At 39.4% G+C, this 19,206-nt stretch overlaps 1 protein-coding gene across 2 annotated transcripts in view; it reads left to right on the plus strand.

Moving 5' to 3' along the window:
* LOC138803820 (pancreatic triacylglycerol lipase) overlaps window positions 1–19,206 on the plus strand; it is a 42,315-nt gene that overhangs the window by 13,679 nt on the left and 9,430 nt on the right. The window contains exons 1-6 of one of the 2 annotated variants that reach the window (XM_069987890.1): window positions 13,196–13,206; window positions 13,340–13,385; window positions 14,541–14,695; window positions 15,654–15,776; window positions 17,847–17,981; window positions 19,070–19,181. In XM_069987890.1, coding sequence (XP_069843991.1) covers window positions 13,204–13,206; window positions 13,340–13,385; window positions 14,541–14,695; window positions 15,654–15,776; window positions 17,847–17,981; window positions 19,070–19,181 — 574 coding nt within the window. In that variant the 5' untranslated portion in view covers window positions 13,196–13,203. Of the gene's footprint in view, window positions 1–13,195; window positions 13,207–13,339; window positions 13,386–14,540; window positions 14,696–15,653; window positions 15,777–17,846; window positions 17,982–19,069; window positions 19,182–19,206 lie in introns of those variants that run through there. The other variant, XM_069987891.1, reaches the window with a different exon arrangement.

Consider the following 19,206-nt stretch of genomic DNA (forward strand, 5'->3'; position numbering starts at 1 on the left):
TTGACCATGTGGGTGAAAATGTCTAAAAATAAGAAAAGTTCATCTTATTCCCCTGAGTTGTATAACGATAGAATACATGTTGGTCCTGATAATTTACCTGTTTTATAGGTAGATGTTCCCTGGTTTCTCAGGTTAGAACCATCATACACTGAGGAGTCAGTCTCACTCTTCTAGGGTCCTGGGAAGGTCAAATGGGGCCATCAGATGAGTCCCACCCTGTCCATCCTGAAGTCTCGCCTAGGACAGATCACATAGTGGTGAAGTTTTGGTGGTTACATGTTAGCTCAGGAAAGTGGGCTCTTGTATATCTTCTATTCTAGACCACATGATTCTAAAACCAGTGTTGAAAGGTTAGTGGCAAGTCAAACTTGTTTGTTTTTAACATTCAAGCGAATCATTTTCAAAGATATCTAGTGGAGTTCTCATCTGTCATGTCAATTTGATTTTCCTTACAAAGAAGTTTCATTTTACCTTGTTGATTTGGGGTACAATATATTTGTCAGAATCACCTCCACCCCTCTTCATCATTCTTCTTTCTCTTCCTTCTTCCTAAACAAGTACCAACAAATTTATGCAGATTTTTCTGTATCAATAAACGACGGAATAGCGCTTACTTCAGAAAATACTAAGGGAGTCTCATCCTGTACAAAGACCCAAGTATAAAGCTGCTATTTACAGGCATAGTCACACTTACCCAGGCAATGTTCCTCTGCTGGCATGTGCTTATGCTGGATCTTCCTGCTCCACACACGTTGTATGTGAGGATAGCAAAGCTCATAATACCAACCCACAGATAGAAGCAGCTCTCTCTCCCTCTCTCTCTCTCTCTCTCTCTCTCTCTCTCTCTCTCTCTCTCTCTCTCTCTCTCTCTCTCTCTCACACACACACACACACACACACACACACGCACACACACACACACACACAATCACTGCTCCCTTATGAGTATGAAGTCCCACACCCTGCCCCAAGGAGGACTCAACACATGAATCATGAATTATAGCAATACCATATTCATAGGAAAGAAGAGATCAGCATGATCAGTGCCCTGCAGGTGCACCCAGCTCCCATAATCAGAACCAGAGGAGCCCAGGCAGAGCAAAGGACTACACACACCTCTCTTGTGCTTCTGACTAAGACTCACAGATGGGAGGTAGAAGTTATATTGTGGAAATGGGTAGGTGCCATTTGTCACACACACACACACACAAGCAATTCAGTGAGTTTTCTGTGTACCCAGAGAAGGAAGAAGCATCTGGAATCAGGCAATAGCTCCACCCCCAGCCATCATATAAAGGGAACCAGCTGAGCAAACCCAAAAAGGGACAAGATGCTTTACAACTTATCCACTGGTATAAGTGTTGTTTTAGGTTGAAGAAGCCTGAAGATGCTACTGCTGCTGTATTTGTAGTAGATGCAAGCCATGTACATGCTTGTCCAATAATTCCTGCATGGATTCCTCCTCTACCTCAAAGGACACCAGCTATCATTCTTTGTATAAATATTTTATTAACTTCACTTTATTCTTTATAAATTACATTCCGTTTTTTAATGAGTCAAATTGGAGGCATCCAGATTAGCATCTCTCAATCTTCACTATGAAAAAAGTTCTCTAGAGATTTTGTAAAATGAAGGTGTTGATTTAACAGGTCCAGTAGCCTCATATCAGCACCCAAGTGGCCCTAGAGGGTAGGTCCATGGACAGTGCTCTGAGTATTAGGAGTCTAGATTCTTCCAAGTGGAAGGAAAGAAATGTCCTATGTAAAAAGAATTCTCCCACTGTAGGCAGAGACTTGAGTGTAAAACCATAGAACCACATGTATAGAGAGATGTCCCAGGAAAATGCTGTGTTTTGCCAAACTGCTAATGAACTTGATATTATCTAATTCTTTTCTTTAATTTAAAAGGATTTCAAATATTGTTTCAAAGACTGCAGTGTTCTGTATTTTTCTAGAGCAAGGGGAAATTAGAAAACTGTTGGAGAAAATATACTTATCTAAATAATCTAGACCACTGAACTGACCTAGATTATTCATGAATGGCATCAGACGCATTTAAAATAACCAATATTTTCTCTAAGTTTGTTTCCCACTTCCATTTGTGCTGTACATATTTGGAGCAGCTCTTGCAAGCCACAAAATGAATCATAGGACACAAATTATCTTTCCTAGTTATAATGTTACTCAGCATGATTCTGAGCCAATGGACCATAAATATATCCCTTGTTATATCCTGAACAGGATCCTAATTGACAAAAGTAACTAGCATTAGTGTAGAATTTGTGGTATGTAAACACGTAAGAAGTGTTCAGTCATCTTCTACAACAGATAGCTCTGCAGGATGTCCTTGCCTTTCCTGTAATGCTTAATTGGGAAAAGTATTTGTCATGTCTTGGCAGTGACCAGAGTATCACTCATAAAGCTATAGGGAGGAATTAAAGGGAATTGAATAGTGTTTCCAGTAATTTTTATGACTCATATAATTTTCTTCACACTATGTATTTAAGAAATACTTTACGTAACTACTTATCTAAGAAGTATTTTAGAGAAAATTCGCTTTAACTTTAAATTAAATTGAATTGAAACTCAATTATCTAAATGGTTGCCTCATCTGAAATACTTACTTTTCATCTACATGGCTGATATTTTCTAGATAAGTTTATAGTCACCATACAAAAGAAAAAATGAGCCAGGCACTGGTGGTTCACCTGTAATCCTAGCTACTATAGAGGCTGAGATTTGAGGATAGCAGTTCAAAATCAGCCCAAGAGAAAAGTCCCCATGAGACTCTTATCTCCAATTAACCAGTCAAAAGCTGGAAGTGGTGCTGTGGGTCAGGTGATAGAGCACTAGCCTTGAACACAAAGAGGCCCGGGACAGTACCCAGGCCCTGAGTTCAAGCCCCACAACCAACAAGAGAAAAAGAGAAAGAGAAAGGGGGGGAATGTATTTTTATTTATCCTATTAATTATTTTTATTATACAATCATCTTAATTGTCAGTTATTTCTTACAGTTAAAATTTTAAAATATTTCTAACATATTAATAAGATGATTTCTTTGTTGCATTGTAGTCCCTCCCCCACAGTATAACCCATGTTTTCACTGTATTTGATGTTGATATAATTTGTGGAGGGGAAGGGAAAAAACAAATTGTTTAAATAGGAATACAGGTAGACCCATTGCAACAATGAGATGTACAAGTTGTTATGTCGAAAAACGAACTTTACAACTTTGGTGGGGGGGGCAGAGAGAAGGTAATGGGGGGTGAAGGGGGGAGATGGGAGGGGATAGGAAGGGGAAACAAAGGAGGAGGCAACAATGCTTGATAAGAAATGTACTCATTATCTTGCCCATGTAATTGTAATTCCTCTGTATGGTATTTTCACAATTAAAAAAACTTTAAAAATATATTTATTTAATTCAGACCTGGAAGTATACATAATTTCTCAATTAAATTAAAAATGTCACATTATGAATTATGTGTGTAGTGTTAATTGGGAGTGCAATCTATTAGCTGGGATGAGGGGAAGATCTTGAGCTTAACTAAAAGAAAAAAAAATGAGGTCCCAAATTTGGAAGGATTAACAACAGAATAGATTAATGACATTAATAGCAATAGTAATTAAACGCCTACTGTATGCTCAGCCTTATTCTACATGCCTCTCCTATATGGTTTATTCGTTAGAGGAACATGGAATTCTATAGTACTAGCATGTTACATGGGAAAATGTAACATGGCGATGGAGATACAAAGAGCATAAGCAGCAAGGTTGGGTCCTTTTATTGTGGGATGGAATTGGAATTCAAACCCAGAAAATCTGGTTTCTCAGGTAACATAACTGTAGAAAGTTTGGGGAACTGTAGCATTGAACAGAACTGTAGAAGGCTTGACATTCTTTACTACATACTGTGATCCACAGGCCTGCCACTTCAAAACTAGCGAAGTCGTTTATACTTTTTTTAAACAATGGAAAGAAAAATAATGTTTTTGTAAAGTGTGAAGATTTGCTGAAATCGTAATTCTGAAACTTTGTTCATAAATTAGTGCTTTGTGGTACAGTCATTTTTTTTTGTTTATATATTGTCTGTGGTTGTTTTCGTGTAATGATAGCCAAGTTAACCGGCAGCAACAGAGACTATATGGTCTCCAAATTTTAAGATATTTGCTATCTGGTCTGTCATGGAAGAATTTCCCAATCCTATGGTAGAGCACAGGGGTGAAGGGAGCGAAGAACATAGGATTCCATCAGATACCTTAGAGGTTATAAAATGGCCTTAGTATGAGGCAGGTAAGATTACTTGGCAACATGGCTTCACCTTATAAAATGACAGTACAATGCGGAAAAAGCAAAACTACATCCAACTAAGTAGACAGCAGTCAGAGAAATAGTTGCTTAGGTGCTTAGCTTGCTCTTCCTAGGAGTAAACCATGGAAGGCTCTGAGCGACCAGAAAGGAAAGGACAGGATGATGTCCCAAGCTTCTGGGTACAGGACACAGGTGCGATTTACTCCATTGATGTTGGTAACATTCCCAACCCTCCTCTTTTCTACCCTTGTCATCATGATCTGTAAGAGATTTTGATTAGAGATCTACAGAGCTCTTCTGGGTCAGGGGAGAGGGATTGGAGGTGGGCTGTGAATTTCCCTGAATGGAGCAATAGTGCAGTTACCTAGGCACTGTGGGAGGGAGGTTTCGAAGTCTGTTTGTGCCTAGATGTGCCTTTATTAAAGAGTGTCAGCATTTGCTGAAAGCTGTTCATTCTCTATGTACTTTTCCTGGAAAATGGTACAAGACCACATTTTGCCAGGCATTGTGGTTCATGCCTGTAATCCTAGTTACCTACTCTTAACAAGACTATATAAATTATAATCAGGATTATAATCAGGAGAGGCCTATAAATTTAAAAGCCTGATCACCATTTCTAGAGAGGAAGAGACAGTATGCACATGTGCGCGTGTGCACGCACACACACACACAAATAGAACCCAAAAAGTACAGAAAATAGGCAAGAAGATGGTTCAGTGCCAGCACAGGTTTCTTTAGGAGGAAAGCCTGTGGAGAGGGGTCTCCAGCAAGGATTCAGACTGGCCCCACAGCCACTTACAGACTGGAGTTTTATAGGGGCAGGCAAGCAGGTCATGAAGAAGAACGGGTCTAGCTACCCTTGGGTGCCAGGTAGTAAGAAGGGAAAGAAAGGTTCTGAGTTGCTATGGGGGGTAACTAAAAATGTAGTTTGAGGTCCTCTGGGACACAGGACATTGCCTGGGATCATCTGGGGTGCAGGGTGTTACTTGTGGTCTGACTGAGTGTTAAGTATCTCCTAGGGGAGGGTGAGGAAAAGGGGAAGTTTTCTGTTTTGAACTGATATTTAAGAAAAATTCCTGGGCAGGGGCATTCAGATGGAGGTATCTTGGCTAAGCAGACCTAACACTTACACCACAAGGATGGGAGGTGGAGAGGAGATAAAGAGAGAGAGAGAGAGAGAGAGAGAGAGAGAGAGAGAGAGAGAGAGAGAGAGAGAGAGAGAGAGAGAGAGAGAGAGAGAGAGAGAGAGAGAGAGAGAGAAAGACAGAGACAGAAAGACAGAGACAGAAAGACAGACAAAAACAGAGAGAGACAGAGAGAGGGAGAGGGAGAGATAGAAGGAGAGAGAGAGGCAGCAGACAGACAGTCAGACAGCCTAAAGCCCAAAATTTATTTATAGTAGACAAGGAAGGGCAGAGCAAGAATTGTGGGGCTTTGTGGAGGGTCATTGGTTGTATAGTTTGAATGTAACTGGTCAGTCAGGAAAGAAAGGAAGAGATAAAATGGGAAAACCATCATGAATTCATCACTTGAATATACTTGTTTAAGACCAATATTCAAAAAAGGACAATGAACAGGTAAAGGTTCCACAGGAACGAAATGGTGCCAGAACTCAGAGCCACCAAGGAACAAAGAACCGCTTTGTATTACAGGCCCAATGTAGTCACAAAAGTCCTTAAAAGTGAAAGAACTCATAGCAGAGAAAGATGGCAGCATCCTGCAGCTTGGTCCAACATGGCTGACTTAGAAGGGGGAAGGAGTCCCCTGCCGTGGATGTGAGTGGCTTCTGGAAGGAAATGCCCAAGAACTAGGTTTTCCCTAGAAACTTGAGAATGAATGCAGGCCTGCTGACACCTTGAGTTTCATCTGGTAAGACCCTTTCAGACTTCTAATCATCAGAACTATAAAGATAAGAAATTTTGTCTCCCTTTGAGTGACTAAGTTCCTGGTGATTTGTTGCAACAGCAGTAAACTAACAGCACCCTTTAGATTCTATTGTTGCAAGGTGGAATTGAAAACCACAGAAAAAGATTTGCTGCCTCTCATCCACCCAGGAATAACTCAAGATTTCTTATCTAGCTCCACATCTTCCTCACTCCAGAGCTCCTGGAAGTCACTACCAAATGAGGAAAATAGACACACCAATGAAAGTTTCCTTGCTGTTCTTGGCTTTAGTACCTGTTATGACTGTTATAGCTAATGTCGTTTATGTTGACAGAGAAGCAATCAGAATTGTGTATGTGTAGCTCTCCTGTATTGCCTCAGAGTCTGGTAGTAGATGTTCAAGAATATATAAATGTAAATATTCTGGAGGGAGTTAATGGATTTGTTAGTCCAATAAACATTTAGCCAAGGCTTTTATGATGAGTTAGGCCCTAGTGTTGGCCTTGAAGAATAAACTTAAAATGGGTCACTCCTGGAATTTTCTCTTTATTCATCAAATAGGACATAGATGATTAATCACTTAGTGCTACATAGCAAATCAATTCAAAATGTATTTATTTGAAATAGTGAGCATGTAGTAGTGCTTAGGGGACAATTGGACTGTTCTGCTGATCTACACCATTTTGCTAATCTTTCTTGGGCTCAGTCATGTGTCTGTGGTGAGCAGGCACGTTGGTTGGTGGAAGGCTGCTTTTGAATAGCCTTATCTGGCTTGGCTTTCTGCTCTGTAATCTTTCAGCAGGCCAGCCTGATCTGATCTTGTGTTCCCAGGGGATCCAAATAGCTGAATGCAATCCAGAAGACTAATTGAGGCCTAGGCTAAGAACTAACAAAGTTCTGAGAGAATTTTACCATGTTCTGTTAAACAAAGCAAATCATGGAGGACGGAAGGCCCAATTCAAGTATGAATAAAGCTACCTCTTGATCGAAGAAATTAAAAAGTCATGTTGCAAAGGCATGGGTAGAGAAAAAGGAAGTAACTGGACTTATTCTTGCAATTGATCTAGGTGGCCTGTCAGTTCTAGTAAGCAAGTGAGAAAACCATTTGAAATGCAAAAATTATAAGGATGTCGACACAAGTTCCTTGCCCGTCTTAATAATGGTAGCCATTCATGACACAGATGGTACCTTAGCACCATTGCCTTACCAAAACTAAGATCTTGTGCACTGAAGTACTCTTCCATCGTTTGTATGTAGTTGTTCACTCCTATTTGTTAAATTTGCATTTGCCCATTCTTTTTCTGTTTGGTTATTTTCTCATTTGGGGAAAGGAAACCATGAAAGGCCCAATGACTTGACACGGGGCAGTGAAAAGCTGTGGTGAAAATAGTGGCCTGTCTACCTTAGCTTAGAATAGCTAGACAATGGACACGGCCCCACTGAGAAGCCCACGTGTGAGTCTTTATGTCTCAAGGCAAGTGTAAAATATGGTGACCAGGTGAACTTAGATTTTCATGCCCCTTTCTTAGACACTACCCCCAGTCTGTAGCAATTTTTGTCATTAATAGTTGTCCAAAGTGGAGTTGAGGATGTTGTTGCCTTCATCATACTTCCAAATAATAATCCAGTTGTCTCAAATAAATAAGGGCTTTCCCCCTAGTAGAAGCAAAATTAATGCTTTCCAGGACTAAATACATTCATTTTGTTACTATTGTAGAATTCAACCCAGTACTATATAGACACTATTCCAAGTTGCATTCCTTGTACTGAAAACCATTTCAAATCGTGCTTTCACATAAAGCCAGCTACAATGATAATGATACACATTATTTTTGGAGAGAAAATGAAGAAGGAGCTATCAGCAAAATCCCCTTATCAGATGATGCTGTTGGATGTTATTTGGTATCATTGGTGTAGTGTATTAAATTATTTGGAGGGTTCTACAACGCTGTCTGACTATGTAGATGGATGGCCCCATTCATGTTTACTATAGGAATTGGCACACACAGCTCACTTGTCTAGTTGATAACTGAATTCCCACAATTTGTGATTATTATGAGCCCAAATATGCACTGAAAAATATGTGCTGTGAAGAGGAGAGAGGTCAACAAAGCAGCCCCAGCCAGATGCCTAAAGTCTGAAAATCCCTTGGAGATCTAGGTTTAAAGGCTAAAGAACCTGGAATCTGATGTCCACGGGTGACAACACAGAGAAAACCCCTCAGGAAGAGTCAAGCTAGCTCCTCTTCTGTGTTTGCATTCCATTCAGGGCCTAGGTATATTGGGGAGTGCCACCTATATTCAAGGTACATCTTCCCCAGTCATTGTCCTAAGCCACAAACCAATCTTCCCTGGAAACATACATCCTTGAAGCAAGACAAGATGACAGCCAAAACTATAAGGAAACAAGAATAGATTATTGGCTCAGCTTCTTCCATTTTTCCTTTGTGTTTTCTTTTTCATTTTCCTCTGCTCTATTGAAGTTGGAATTCCTACCTGCCTTCTCCCTTCTCCAACAATTTCATCGAAGAACCCTTGTTCTCACTTTAAGTACTCTATATTGGATCCTATTCTTTGAACAGAGTTTATATTTTAAAGTTTAAGAGAAAATGGGCTAAGTCAATATCCAACTAAGTTGATCAGCTTATAAACCTAATATAAGACACCAAGAACTCTGAAGTATTATTTGCGATATTTAGAAGAACGAACTTGACTTTTGCTACCCAACACAGGAGACAAAAGCTATGGGTGACTACTGAGCACTTGAAATGAAGCTACTTCCACATGTAAAAACAATAGAATTTCCAAAGTATTGAATTCTGTAAATTATCAAAATTAATATCAAATTTTCCTTATTATGTTTAGCACCATTTGCATTATATCTATACTTAGTGGTGCCAAGCAAGAAAGCTTAGGCAAGAAAAGGCAAGTAGTGTGTTAATAAGATCAGTGTATGGCCAGCCTGTATTTTAGAGCTGGCATCCAGGCCATGTTTAGAGACAGACATAAGAGAGAGCAATTTGGAGATGGACATCAATTAGAAGATAACTTTGGTAGCTCAGGAAAGAAAAGATTGTCCTATTCAAAACCATAGAAGTATTATTTCTGCACAAATTGCCATTTGCTGCACTAGTTATAAAGAAGAACTAGTGACTAAAACAAAATAATAGGTTATTGAAAATGTGTTTGTGAACTTTCTCTGGAAAGCAAATACCCAGCCATAAACAGGTATCCCCATATTCACGCTAACATCTCCTCTGTACTCATTTTTGATTATTTTTTGCATCAATCTGGAGTAACACAAATGAGGGAGAATGTGGCCTTTTATGGATTGCTACAAGCAGGGCAACTGAGGCTAGAGCAAAGAACTTGTGCTTTAGACTAAGCTCCACAACTTGCCAATTGTATGTTGCTGGGCAGAATTGCTAAACAATCTGGGCTTCACCACCTTCAAAACAAAAAGAGCTAACTCTTTCACAGGGTTGGTGGGAGTTGAAATATTATAAGTACAATAAATGTGTGGACACCTAACTAATGCCATGGAGTGTAAATGTGCTGGTTTGTCTTTCCCAAAAAGTAAATCGTGGGTAGCAATGGTGGGATGACTCCTTGGGTCACAGAGGCCTTCATACTTGGTAAACTGGTAGTTATGCTAGAAGGTGCAAAGGCCCTTCTCAACATTTGCTGCTGGGGGAACTTTGGGATTCTAGGCAAATGTGTCCTCCCTTCCAAGGACAGTCCTGGCAATGATCGAGCAAGATAAATGGAGGATAACCCAGGCTCTTTGACGGCTAAGTAAATGAGACCCTGTTTATTTAATCTACTAGTTATCTGGCCACACAGGTGTTCCAGAGCCATTCTTCCCTTCGCCAGGATGTGGGTTTCACAGGGCCCCCAGAATCAGAGCAGTACCTAAGGAAATGTTTATCTCCTCTGCAAATATAAGCAGTTGAGACACTTCAAAGTAAGGTATTTTTATGTTTAAATGTCTAAGGTTTCTGTGTCATAGTTGAGTTATGTAACCTTCAGTTGAGTGCAGAAGACTGGCATAATTTTTCAGCGGAAGCCCCTCAGTCTTTGGTGCCTTTGGTTAGCTGGATGGAGACTTCCCATAAATCGGAGGTGCTCTATTGTCCTTCACAAGACTGTCCATCAAGATTACTATCCTGAGGTGTGAGCAACAAGCTCCAGAGACTGGTAGAGAACAAGATTTTTGTGGTAGCTCCAATTACCAAGTGCACTCAAGGTATGGGGAACATTTTACTGCTTCAACTACATATTAATTGCTGCTTGCTGGGGCACCATGCAGAATGGGGTGAATTTTCACATTAACCCAGAAGTATATAAATGGTTCCAGATTGCCCATGAAACTAAAAACTGCCCATCCAATTGATATTCCTCCACAGTGGGATAAAGATCTGAGCAGTTATTTTTTATGATTAGAGGATGATGGAAGGAAAGATGATTTTACAAAGTCAGATGTTGATAGGAGAACTTGTTAAAGTATTGGCATTCTGCATACAACCACTCACATCTCATGGTGCAAAGCTTAACTCATGACTGGATGCTTGGTGTCTGAACTATTCATGAAAGTCAGAAAACCAGTGGACAACCAAGAAATCTGTATTTGTCAAAGTAGTGGTAACTGTTCTACCCTGAAATCTCAGTGACCTAAAATAATGGGAGTATCTTTTTTGTTCTGTAAGATGCAGAGTATCTGTGACTGTTGAGTAGCTTTCCACCTAGTAAGGAACCTAGGTTCCTTTCCTGGGTTTTTGCAGCATAGGCACCTGACTTCTAGGTCAGTGTGCTTGCCTGTATGAAGACATATAACCACAGAGGTTCTGCATATGGAGGACCTTATGTGGGTTTTTAGAAACAGGACTGGAATTCATTCACAATATATGCCAGGACTAGCAAGAGACACGTGTCTCATCTCCCTGAAAGGGACCTTGGGGAAGAGGATCTAGATTTTATTCCTGCATGAAGAGTTAGCCATAGCATACACACAGACACTCTAGTTAGCAGGTGGTCTGAAGAAAACCATAGATTTGATCAAAGTTCACCCCTCAGCTAAGGACTTCATCTAGACTGGATCAGCTGACATGATTGGAAAGCTGGCATGATAGATGGCTGATTGTGTGCCTAGCCTTTGTAGGTCTGGAATATTGAGTCTTTCTGAAACATTTTAAAATCTGAACTTACTTTGATTTATAGAATAACCTCCATCGACTCTGGTCTATAATTCAGAATATAATGACTTTTGATTCTAATCCAATAGCCTATAGAAAAATGACAATTTACCCAATTATTGGTTAGATTTTGTACCATTTCAAATATCATATCAAAAATAACATATAAATAAGTTTTTAAGGTATGCAGACTATAAACTTCTCCATGATATGGCCAGTATGAATGTTGGTTCCCATAGGATGTGATCCTGGGTTCAATACAGCATTAACACAGTAAATAACAGAAAGATGAAAGACTTTAGTTCTTACAAGCTTCAAGAGGGTTTTGTTTTCCCTTTATTTAATTGAATAAAAGAGATTTCACATCCAAAACTATGAGAGGTGGTATGAGTAGCTGTAACTTTAGCAGATATGCAGAATAAACTCTTTTTGTTAGCTTCTTCATTCACAGGGTCCTGCTGACTATGCATCGACAATGGGCTAGATGCTCACTTGTGATGGGGAGACCCAGAGAACCCCAGCCCTCTCTGCTTAGGACTTGGAACTGAATGTGTTGAGTCTCAAGTGAGGCAAAGGCTAAGGCAGCCACCTAAGGAGATCAGTGGCTGAGAGATAAGGGGCCTGGTAGGAATTTTCCAGGGCCCCCACCCAAGGAAATCCTTGGTAGTGCCTTATGTTCTTGTTTGAACATCCTTTGCCAAATTTTCTTGACCTTTGTACACACACACACACACACACACACACACACACACACACACACACACAGACCTGTTGCTCCTTTGTGTACATTTAATTTTTGTCATGAGACTGCAAATGACCAGTTTTAACTTAAAAGTATAAAAATTTTAATGATCCATTGAAACTGTTCACATTATCAGGCTAGATGGCTCTGGTTCCTTAAAATGACCATCTCCTATTAGAGTTTCTAAATATTTACTTTAAGTACTATATCACCAATTAAAACATCACAGTTGTTTTTACCCAGCACTTCTTTTTGTACACGATTCCCATACCATTACTTTCCAAGCTGAATTGTGTATCTTTACTCTTATTCATTATTTCAGCTGATTTTGGTGAGATCATAAATGACCTCTCTTTTCCTTTACTTCTTTTCCTTGTGGTCCTCTTTTTCCTTCTTCTCTTTCTTTTCTCTTTTTCTTTTTTTTTTTTTTTTTTTGCTTGTTACTTTGACACATGGTATCCCTATGTGGTCAGGCAAACTTTGAACTCACAATCATCCCACCTCTGCCTTTCAAAAACCCATGAAATAGGTATGAGCTACCCTCACAGACACTCTAGTTGTAATTGTTCCTTCACTTATTCTTTTTTCTTTGTTATTGTTGAGAAATAAGTCTTGTAGCCCCTCAACATGCTAGCTGGTTTTCTGGAGGGAATGAGCTCTCTTGAAGAATTGGTTCTATGTTTGAGCGGAGGGCAAAAATTGTAGAAAAGCTACATATAACTGTCTGTATTTGAATGCAAGATGGTTATGGTCAAATCTGTGAAAACAGATGTCAATGGACCTGCTCAGAGAACTTTAAACTAAGGAAAGAGACAACAACCTTCCCTCATGATTCTGAGCATTGCATAAGCACATTGGAAGAGAACTTGCCATAGTTCCCACTTTCTCATCTTCCCACGTACACCTTGCAGAACCTTACCAGTACTATCAATATGAGCTTATCTGTGAATAAAATTAGAAATGTGTCCTTGGAACCTCCTCTGTTTTCATGCCACTTTTCCATGCTCAAAAAGATAAGGCTTCCCTATAAAAGGAACTTTCAGTAGTAGCTGGTTGTCCGAGAACCCAACGGATCCGCCATGGTGAGTCAGGAACATCTTTTCTAGGTTTATTTGCTAGAATTCATTTTCCCCAAAGGTCTGCATGAACTTGAATTACATCCATCTTTTAACATGTTAGTTCACCTGAATCAACCATGTTCTTCCCTTTCTGCAGATGCTGCTGCTGTGGACACTGTCACTGCTGCTAGGGGCAGCAGTAGGTGAGGAACAGTATTTATTTGACAGTGGGGAAGCCTCACTGCTTAGTCCTTTCCAGAATTCTGGAATGGCTGGATAAAGACATGATAAGGACAAGGAGTAAAGTGATGAAGATGTAGGATTAAGAGCACAGGACCTGGGGTGGGGTTGTCAGATAAGATCAGTGGCACCCAGTTCCATTTGAATTTTGAATAAACAAGAAAGAATTCCAACATATGTGATGCTACATGAAAAATACTCAGTTATTTGAAGTTCAGATTTATCATCAATATTTATATTCTGAACCTAGCACCTCTTGCTTCAATTAATGGAGTTGTTTGAAGCCTTCCTTAGTCACCTACAACTCAATCACTCTATGGAATATCTTTAACCTCTTATGTTTCAGGGTATTTTTTGGTCAAATGAGGATAATGACATCCCCATTATGGGGTGACTGTGCGGCTTAGAAATGGCAAAGAAATCACCTTGCCATGTGTCTGGCACATGGTAAAATCTAGGCAATACAGCCACCATAGCAGCTAGTATTTTTAGTGCTGCTATCATGGTGGGCTTAACCTGGCTCTACAACTTTTCCTTTGAGGTTTCCCATTATGCAGTACCATGCCACCCTAGGTTGTGTTAAATTGTGAATGTTTTCTTTAATTGCTTAAGTACCTACGTTATCACCAGAATCTAGCATGGTCCTCACATATTTGTCAGATACCTATGTGCTCACCCATAGTGGAGATAAGAAGACTGGGTCCCTGCATGAAACAAACTAACTACCCCACCTGAATTCCAAAGCCAGAAGGGCTAGTGGTAGTCCAATCCTCCGCACATCCACACCACAGCCCAACACACAATGCAACTCAATTCTTGGGCACCAACTGCTTAACTATATCTCTTTTGAGAAGCTAAAATGATTCCCTGCCTTTTTCTGAGCAGAGACAAGAGGAGCGAGAGGTGCTTCCCTGAGGTAAACGTGAGGAACCAGAGCCTGTCTGTAATTGCCATTGCTCTTTATGAAGGTGCTTTATGAGTGTGATAAAAGGGTATTTGGGAACATAAAGGAAGAAAATCTGTAGAATATGTACTTTAACTTATATCATGCCTGAGAGACCACTGAAAATGCATTCTGGTTACACTAATATCCTTGAAACCCTTCTGGGTGATTTCAGGAAGAGAAGTCTGCTACGACAGACTGGGATGCTTCACTGATGATGCTCCCTGGGCAGGAATTGTGGAAAGACCCCTGAAAATACTGCCCTGGAGCCCAGCAGACATCAACACCCGCTTCCTGCTCTACACCAATGAGAACCAAAACAACTATCAAGTAAGAAGCCCTCTTTCCAGCATGTAGTCCAAGCTGTTCTATGTAATTTGTTCACTAAATATCCAAATCTTCTTAAGAGAGAAAAAAAGCAGCATTGTACTCTTATATTTGTAGATTTCTAGGGCAATGAAATTTATTTTTTGACCCTTCCAATGTACATGTGTGTATACAAATATATGTATATGTATGTGTGTATGATGTATATATGTATATAAATATTTGTACATATTCATATTCATTCAGATATACATAACTTCTTGCAATACATACACAGAGAATGCATATTTAAAGTGGTATGAATTAAGGTTTCTTTGACCTTGCAGTGGTAGAAAGGTTTTATGTGTTTTGTAGACATCATCTTTCAATTTTAAATTCTGGTCTTTTTTGGACTAGCAATAGACAGTAGTAGTGAACCACAATCCCAGTCAGCCACTAATAATGAATGTTGGTGACTGATGCACTGGAGTGTGATGTGTTACTAAGGTATGATATTTAGTAGTTTGGGTATTTTCAATGTATTTTCAGCCTATAGTACTTTCAAATTACCAGGTTTATTGAGACATAGCTCTATCATAACTAGAGAAAAATTTATACACATAGATAGATAGATAATTACAATTGTAAATATATAGATTAGGTTATAGCTATACACAGTTGAGCATATGTATATGTATACATGTATGTATGAAGACTTGAAGTAGATAAGACTTGAAATAGATAAGATTTCACTGACAAATATTATAAAATACATATCATCTGAGTAAAACAACCACAAAAATCTTGTGATGATAGAAACTAGAAGCACAGTGATGTTGGTGAATAGCTTGACTGTAATGGCAAAATCCTTTCAGGGATCCCAAATCCCACTAGTTTTCATCTTCCTACCACCTGACATATATTAGTGATTCTAGAAGACACTATACACACTTAACCTGAAACACTTTTCTCCCCTAAACAGAGAGTCACTGCAGACACATCAAGCATCAGGAGCTCCAACTTCAATACAAATAGAAAAACTCGCTTCATCATTCATGGATTCATAGACAAGGGAGAAGAAAACTGGCTGTCCGATATGTGCAAGGTGAGACCTGGTGATCTCCCAAGAGAAGGTTAAAGTTGTCTCACATGCAGAAAAATCAACAACCTGTAAGGCAGGGAGGGCCCCAACCAAGGAGAACAAATGTTAGTACTGCCACACTGGAGGATTCTCTAGTTGTAGGAAGGCTCCAGGGATACCAGTAGGAGTGGGATCCTGGGACAGACAGGACAGCAGGCATTGGAGACTGTAGTCAGCTATTATTTAAGGGCTAGTATAGAAATTTCAAAACTGTAGCAGTAGAAGTGCCTATTGATTTTCAGTTGATAACTCTTATCTCCTCTGGTAGGAATATCTATGATCACTGGATGGTTTTCATTTCTGGCTTCTGTTTTTCCTACAAAAGTGATCTCATTTTCTTTTATTTACCTTTGGCTCTGCTCCCAGTGATAACAGATTTAAAGGATAGAAAATCAAGTAGAATAAGTTGTCCTTGTAACTGCTAGTACTTAAGAACATTATTATTGATTCATTTATTTGTATATTTATTCACATTTTCATCAAACTTTTGCAGCCGCTATGGCACTGGATTGTACTTGTTTTTACAGGGCTGTCATGAAAAGAATCCCAGGCTCTGCTTAACCCATTAATTTCTATCCTGTGTTTGACTGGAACCAAAGACAGAACCAGTTAACTGTAGAGCACATGGGCTGATCCTGACCAATCCTGACAATAGAGAAGCACACTAGAGTTCATTCCCTTCATGAGTTTAGAAAAATTAGTAAAAGCAGAGTTTAAATTTTATAGTTATTGTAGGTGGTAATAATATTGTGGACAGTAATAATAGCTTGCTGTATAGCAGTGAAGGAAAAATGTGATTCAAAAGAATATAATTATTTTAGGTAAGAATATAGAATTTATTTCTAATATCCCAAAAGCAGGTGTTTTAGGTATATTTGATTGGGCCTTGCCAACAGTGTTACAATACTATTAATATGTTGTGATGAAGAAAGGAGGGATTAAACCAGAAGGATGAAGATCCTCGTTTATAATCCTGATCTATTCTTAGCTAACTATAACTTCATGCTCTCATCTAAGACTAATCAAACTGGATTCACTTTTACTTACTTAGAACAATTATTTCTGTTCTTTGGATTTTATTCTTCTGTAATAGAAAAAAAGTTAAAGATGATTTCTTTAATATTTTTAATTTTATGTAAAAAGATGAGAGTATGTAAAATATATGCTCAAGCAAATAATTTCTACCAGAGTTGCTCTTCTACAAGACCCTAGCAAGCAAAGTTACCAGTTTACATTGTCAGATATGCTTTTGTTGTTATGTTGTTGGTTGTTGGGCTTGAACTCTGGGCCTGGACCCTGTCCCTGAGCTCTTCAGCTCAAGGCTAGTGCTCTACCACTTGAGCCCCAGTGCCACTTCTGGTCTTCTGGTGGTTAACTGGAGATAAGAGTCTCATGGACTTTCCTGCCCCAGATGGCTTTGAACCACAATCCTCAGATCTCAAACTCCTGAGTAGCTAGGATTACAGGTGGAGCCACCAGTGCATGGCTTAGATATGCTTTTATGTGAAATAACAGTGGTGTAGGGTAAAACATGATTAGGAATTCATCAAAAAGAGCTTATTCCTTGTAACATCAGTATATTTTCCTATGTAAGGGATTCTAACAGTCTTTCAATCATTCACTCATTTAGTAATTTTTTATTGAGCATTTGTGAACCAGGAAGTGTTCTAGACACTGAGCAGAGAACAGGTGAAAGAGACACGTAATGTTCTAGTACATTCTAGTAAGGGACAATGTAGTTTGATGGCCTTCAAGAAACTCTAATAAGACAAAGACTAATGTCACAACTCATACATTTTTCTCTGGATCAAATGCATCTTTTACAATAGAAATCCTAATAATCCTGTTTCTACAATGGCCACGCCTCTGGTTTGGAGCCAATGGTAAACTTCAGGAGATATCCTATACCTAGTACAGTTTTGTTCATAGCTTTGGGATTAAAAGTGACATGATATTGTTTAGGTCGAGGAGGGAATTTATCCTAGTCTTCAAATGTGTTCATTACTCATCTATTTCTTGTGTCTCTTCCTTCAGAACATGTTTAAGGTGGAAAGTGTGAACTGCATCTGTGTGGATTGGAAAGGTGGCTCCCGAACTGGCTACACCCAGGCCTCACAGAACACTCGCGTTGTGGGCGCAGAAATAGCGTATTTTGTTGATGTCCTTAAGGTAATACCTTCCAAGTTATATAAAAACCTCATATACTTTGTTTTCTGGATTCTGTTTTGAAAACAAAAGTTCTAGGTATGATAATTAATCAAGACATTTCTCTACTGAAATAGGCTTTCCCTTCCCTTCAGATAAAAATGCAAAAGAATAATCTAGATTTGGGCGTCATCGATAATCTACTTATTTCAAGAACTTAACTTTTATTGTTAATTAAATGGACTTAATCAAGAAACTAGGGGCTGGGCAGGTGGCTCAGTGGTAGAGTGCTTGCCTTGCATGCATGAGGCCCTGGTTTGATTCCTCAGTGCCACATAAGCAGAAAAAGCCAGAAGTGGCACTGTGGCTCAAGTGGTAGAGTGCTACCTTGAGCTGAAGGACAGTACCCAGGCCCAGAGTTCAGGCCCCACGACTGACAAAAAAAAAAAAAAAGAAAAGAAAAGAAAAAAAGAAACTAGGGGCTGGGAAGGTGGCTCAGTGGTAGAGCGCTTGCCTTGCATGTCTGAGGCCCTGGGTTGGATTCCTCAGCACCACATAAACAAAAAGAAAAAAACTGGAAGTGGCGCTGTGGCTCAAGTGGTAGAGCGCTAGCCTTAAGCTGAAGAGCTGAGGGACAGGGCCCAGGCCCAGAGTTCAGGCCCCACGACCAGACCCCCCCCAAAAAAAGAAAGAAAGAAAAAAGAAAAAAGAAACTAGATAGATGATACCTACTTAATACAATGGCAAAATGCTAACCAATTGGAAAACCAAAAATCCAAATTAAAAAATGAAACTTGAATGTATTTAAATAACTTCTTCCATTAGGGTTTCAACTCCAACTTGTCACTTAATCATTTCTGCCTGACAACTCACATTGTTCAAAGATAGATTTTACAAAGTAAACAGTGTTATAGAGTTTTATGCCCACTAGTTCAAAAGTTAAACCCATTTCCATTTTGATCATTATAACTTCAAAAAAAAAACCTCTGAAAACAATTTTTTTGAGGAGACAGCATGTCTTCCTGAAAATCAAGAGTGTGAGAGCCCTCTTTAGTGTCCACATGGAATTCTGAACTCTTGAAAACATTTTAAAGAGGTTTGCTTTCCAACAGAATGAATTAGGATACTCACCTTCCAACGTCCACCTCATTGGCCACAGCCTGGGCTCCCATATTGCTGGAGAAGCTGGAAGAAGAACCAATGGAGCCATTGGAAGAATCACAGGTTGGTCACAACAGTGGCTGCAATA

Source organism: Dipodomys merriami, unplaced genomic scaffold (genome assembly GCF_024711535.1).
Source record: "Dipodomys merriami isolate MVZ:Mamm:240054 unplaced genomic scaffold, mDipMer1.0.p SCAF_35, whole genome shotgun sequence".
NCBI classification, from domain to species: Eukaryota; Metazoa; Chordata; class Mammalia; order Rodentia; family Heteromyidae; genus Dipodomys; species Dipodomys merriami.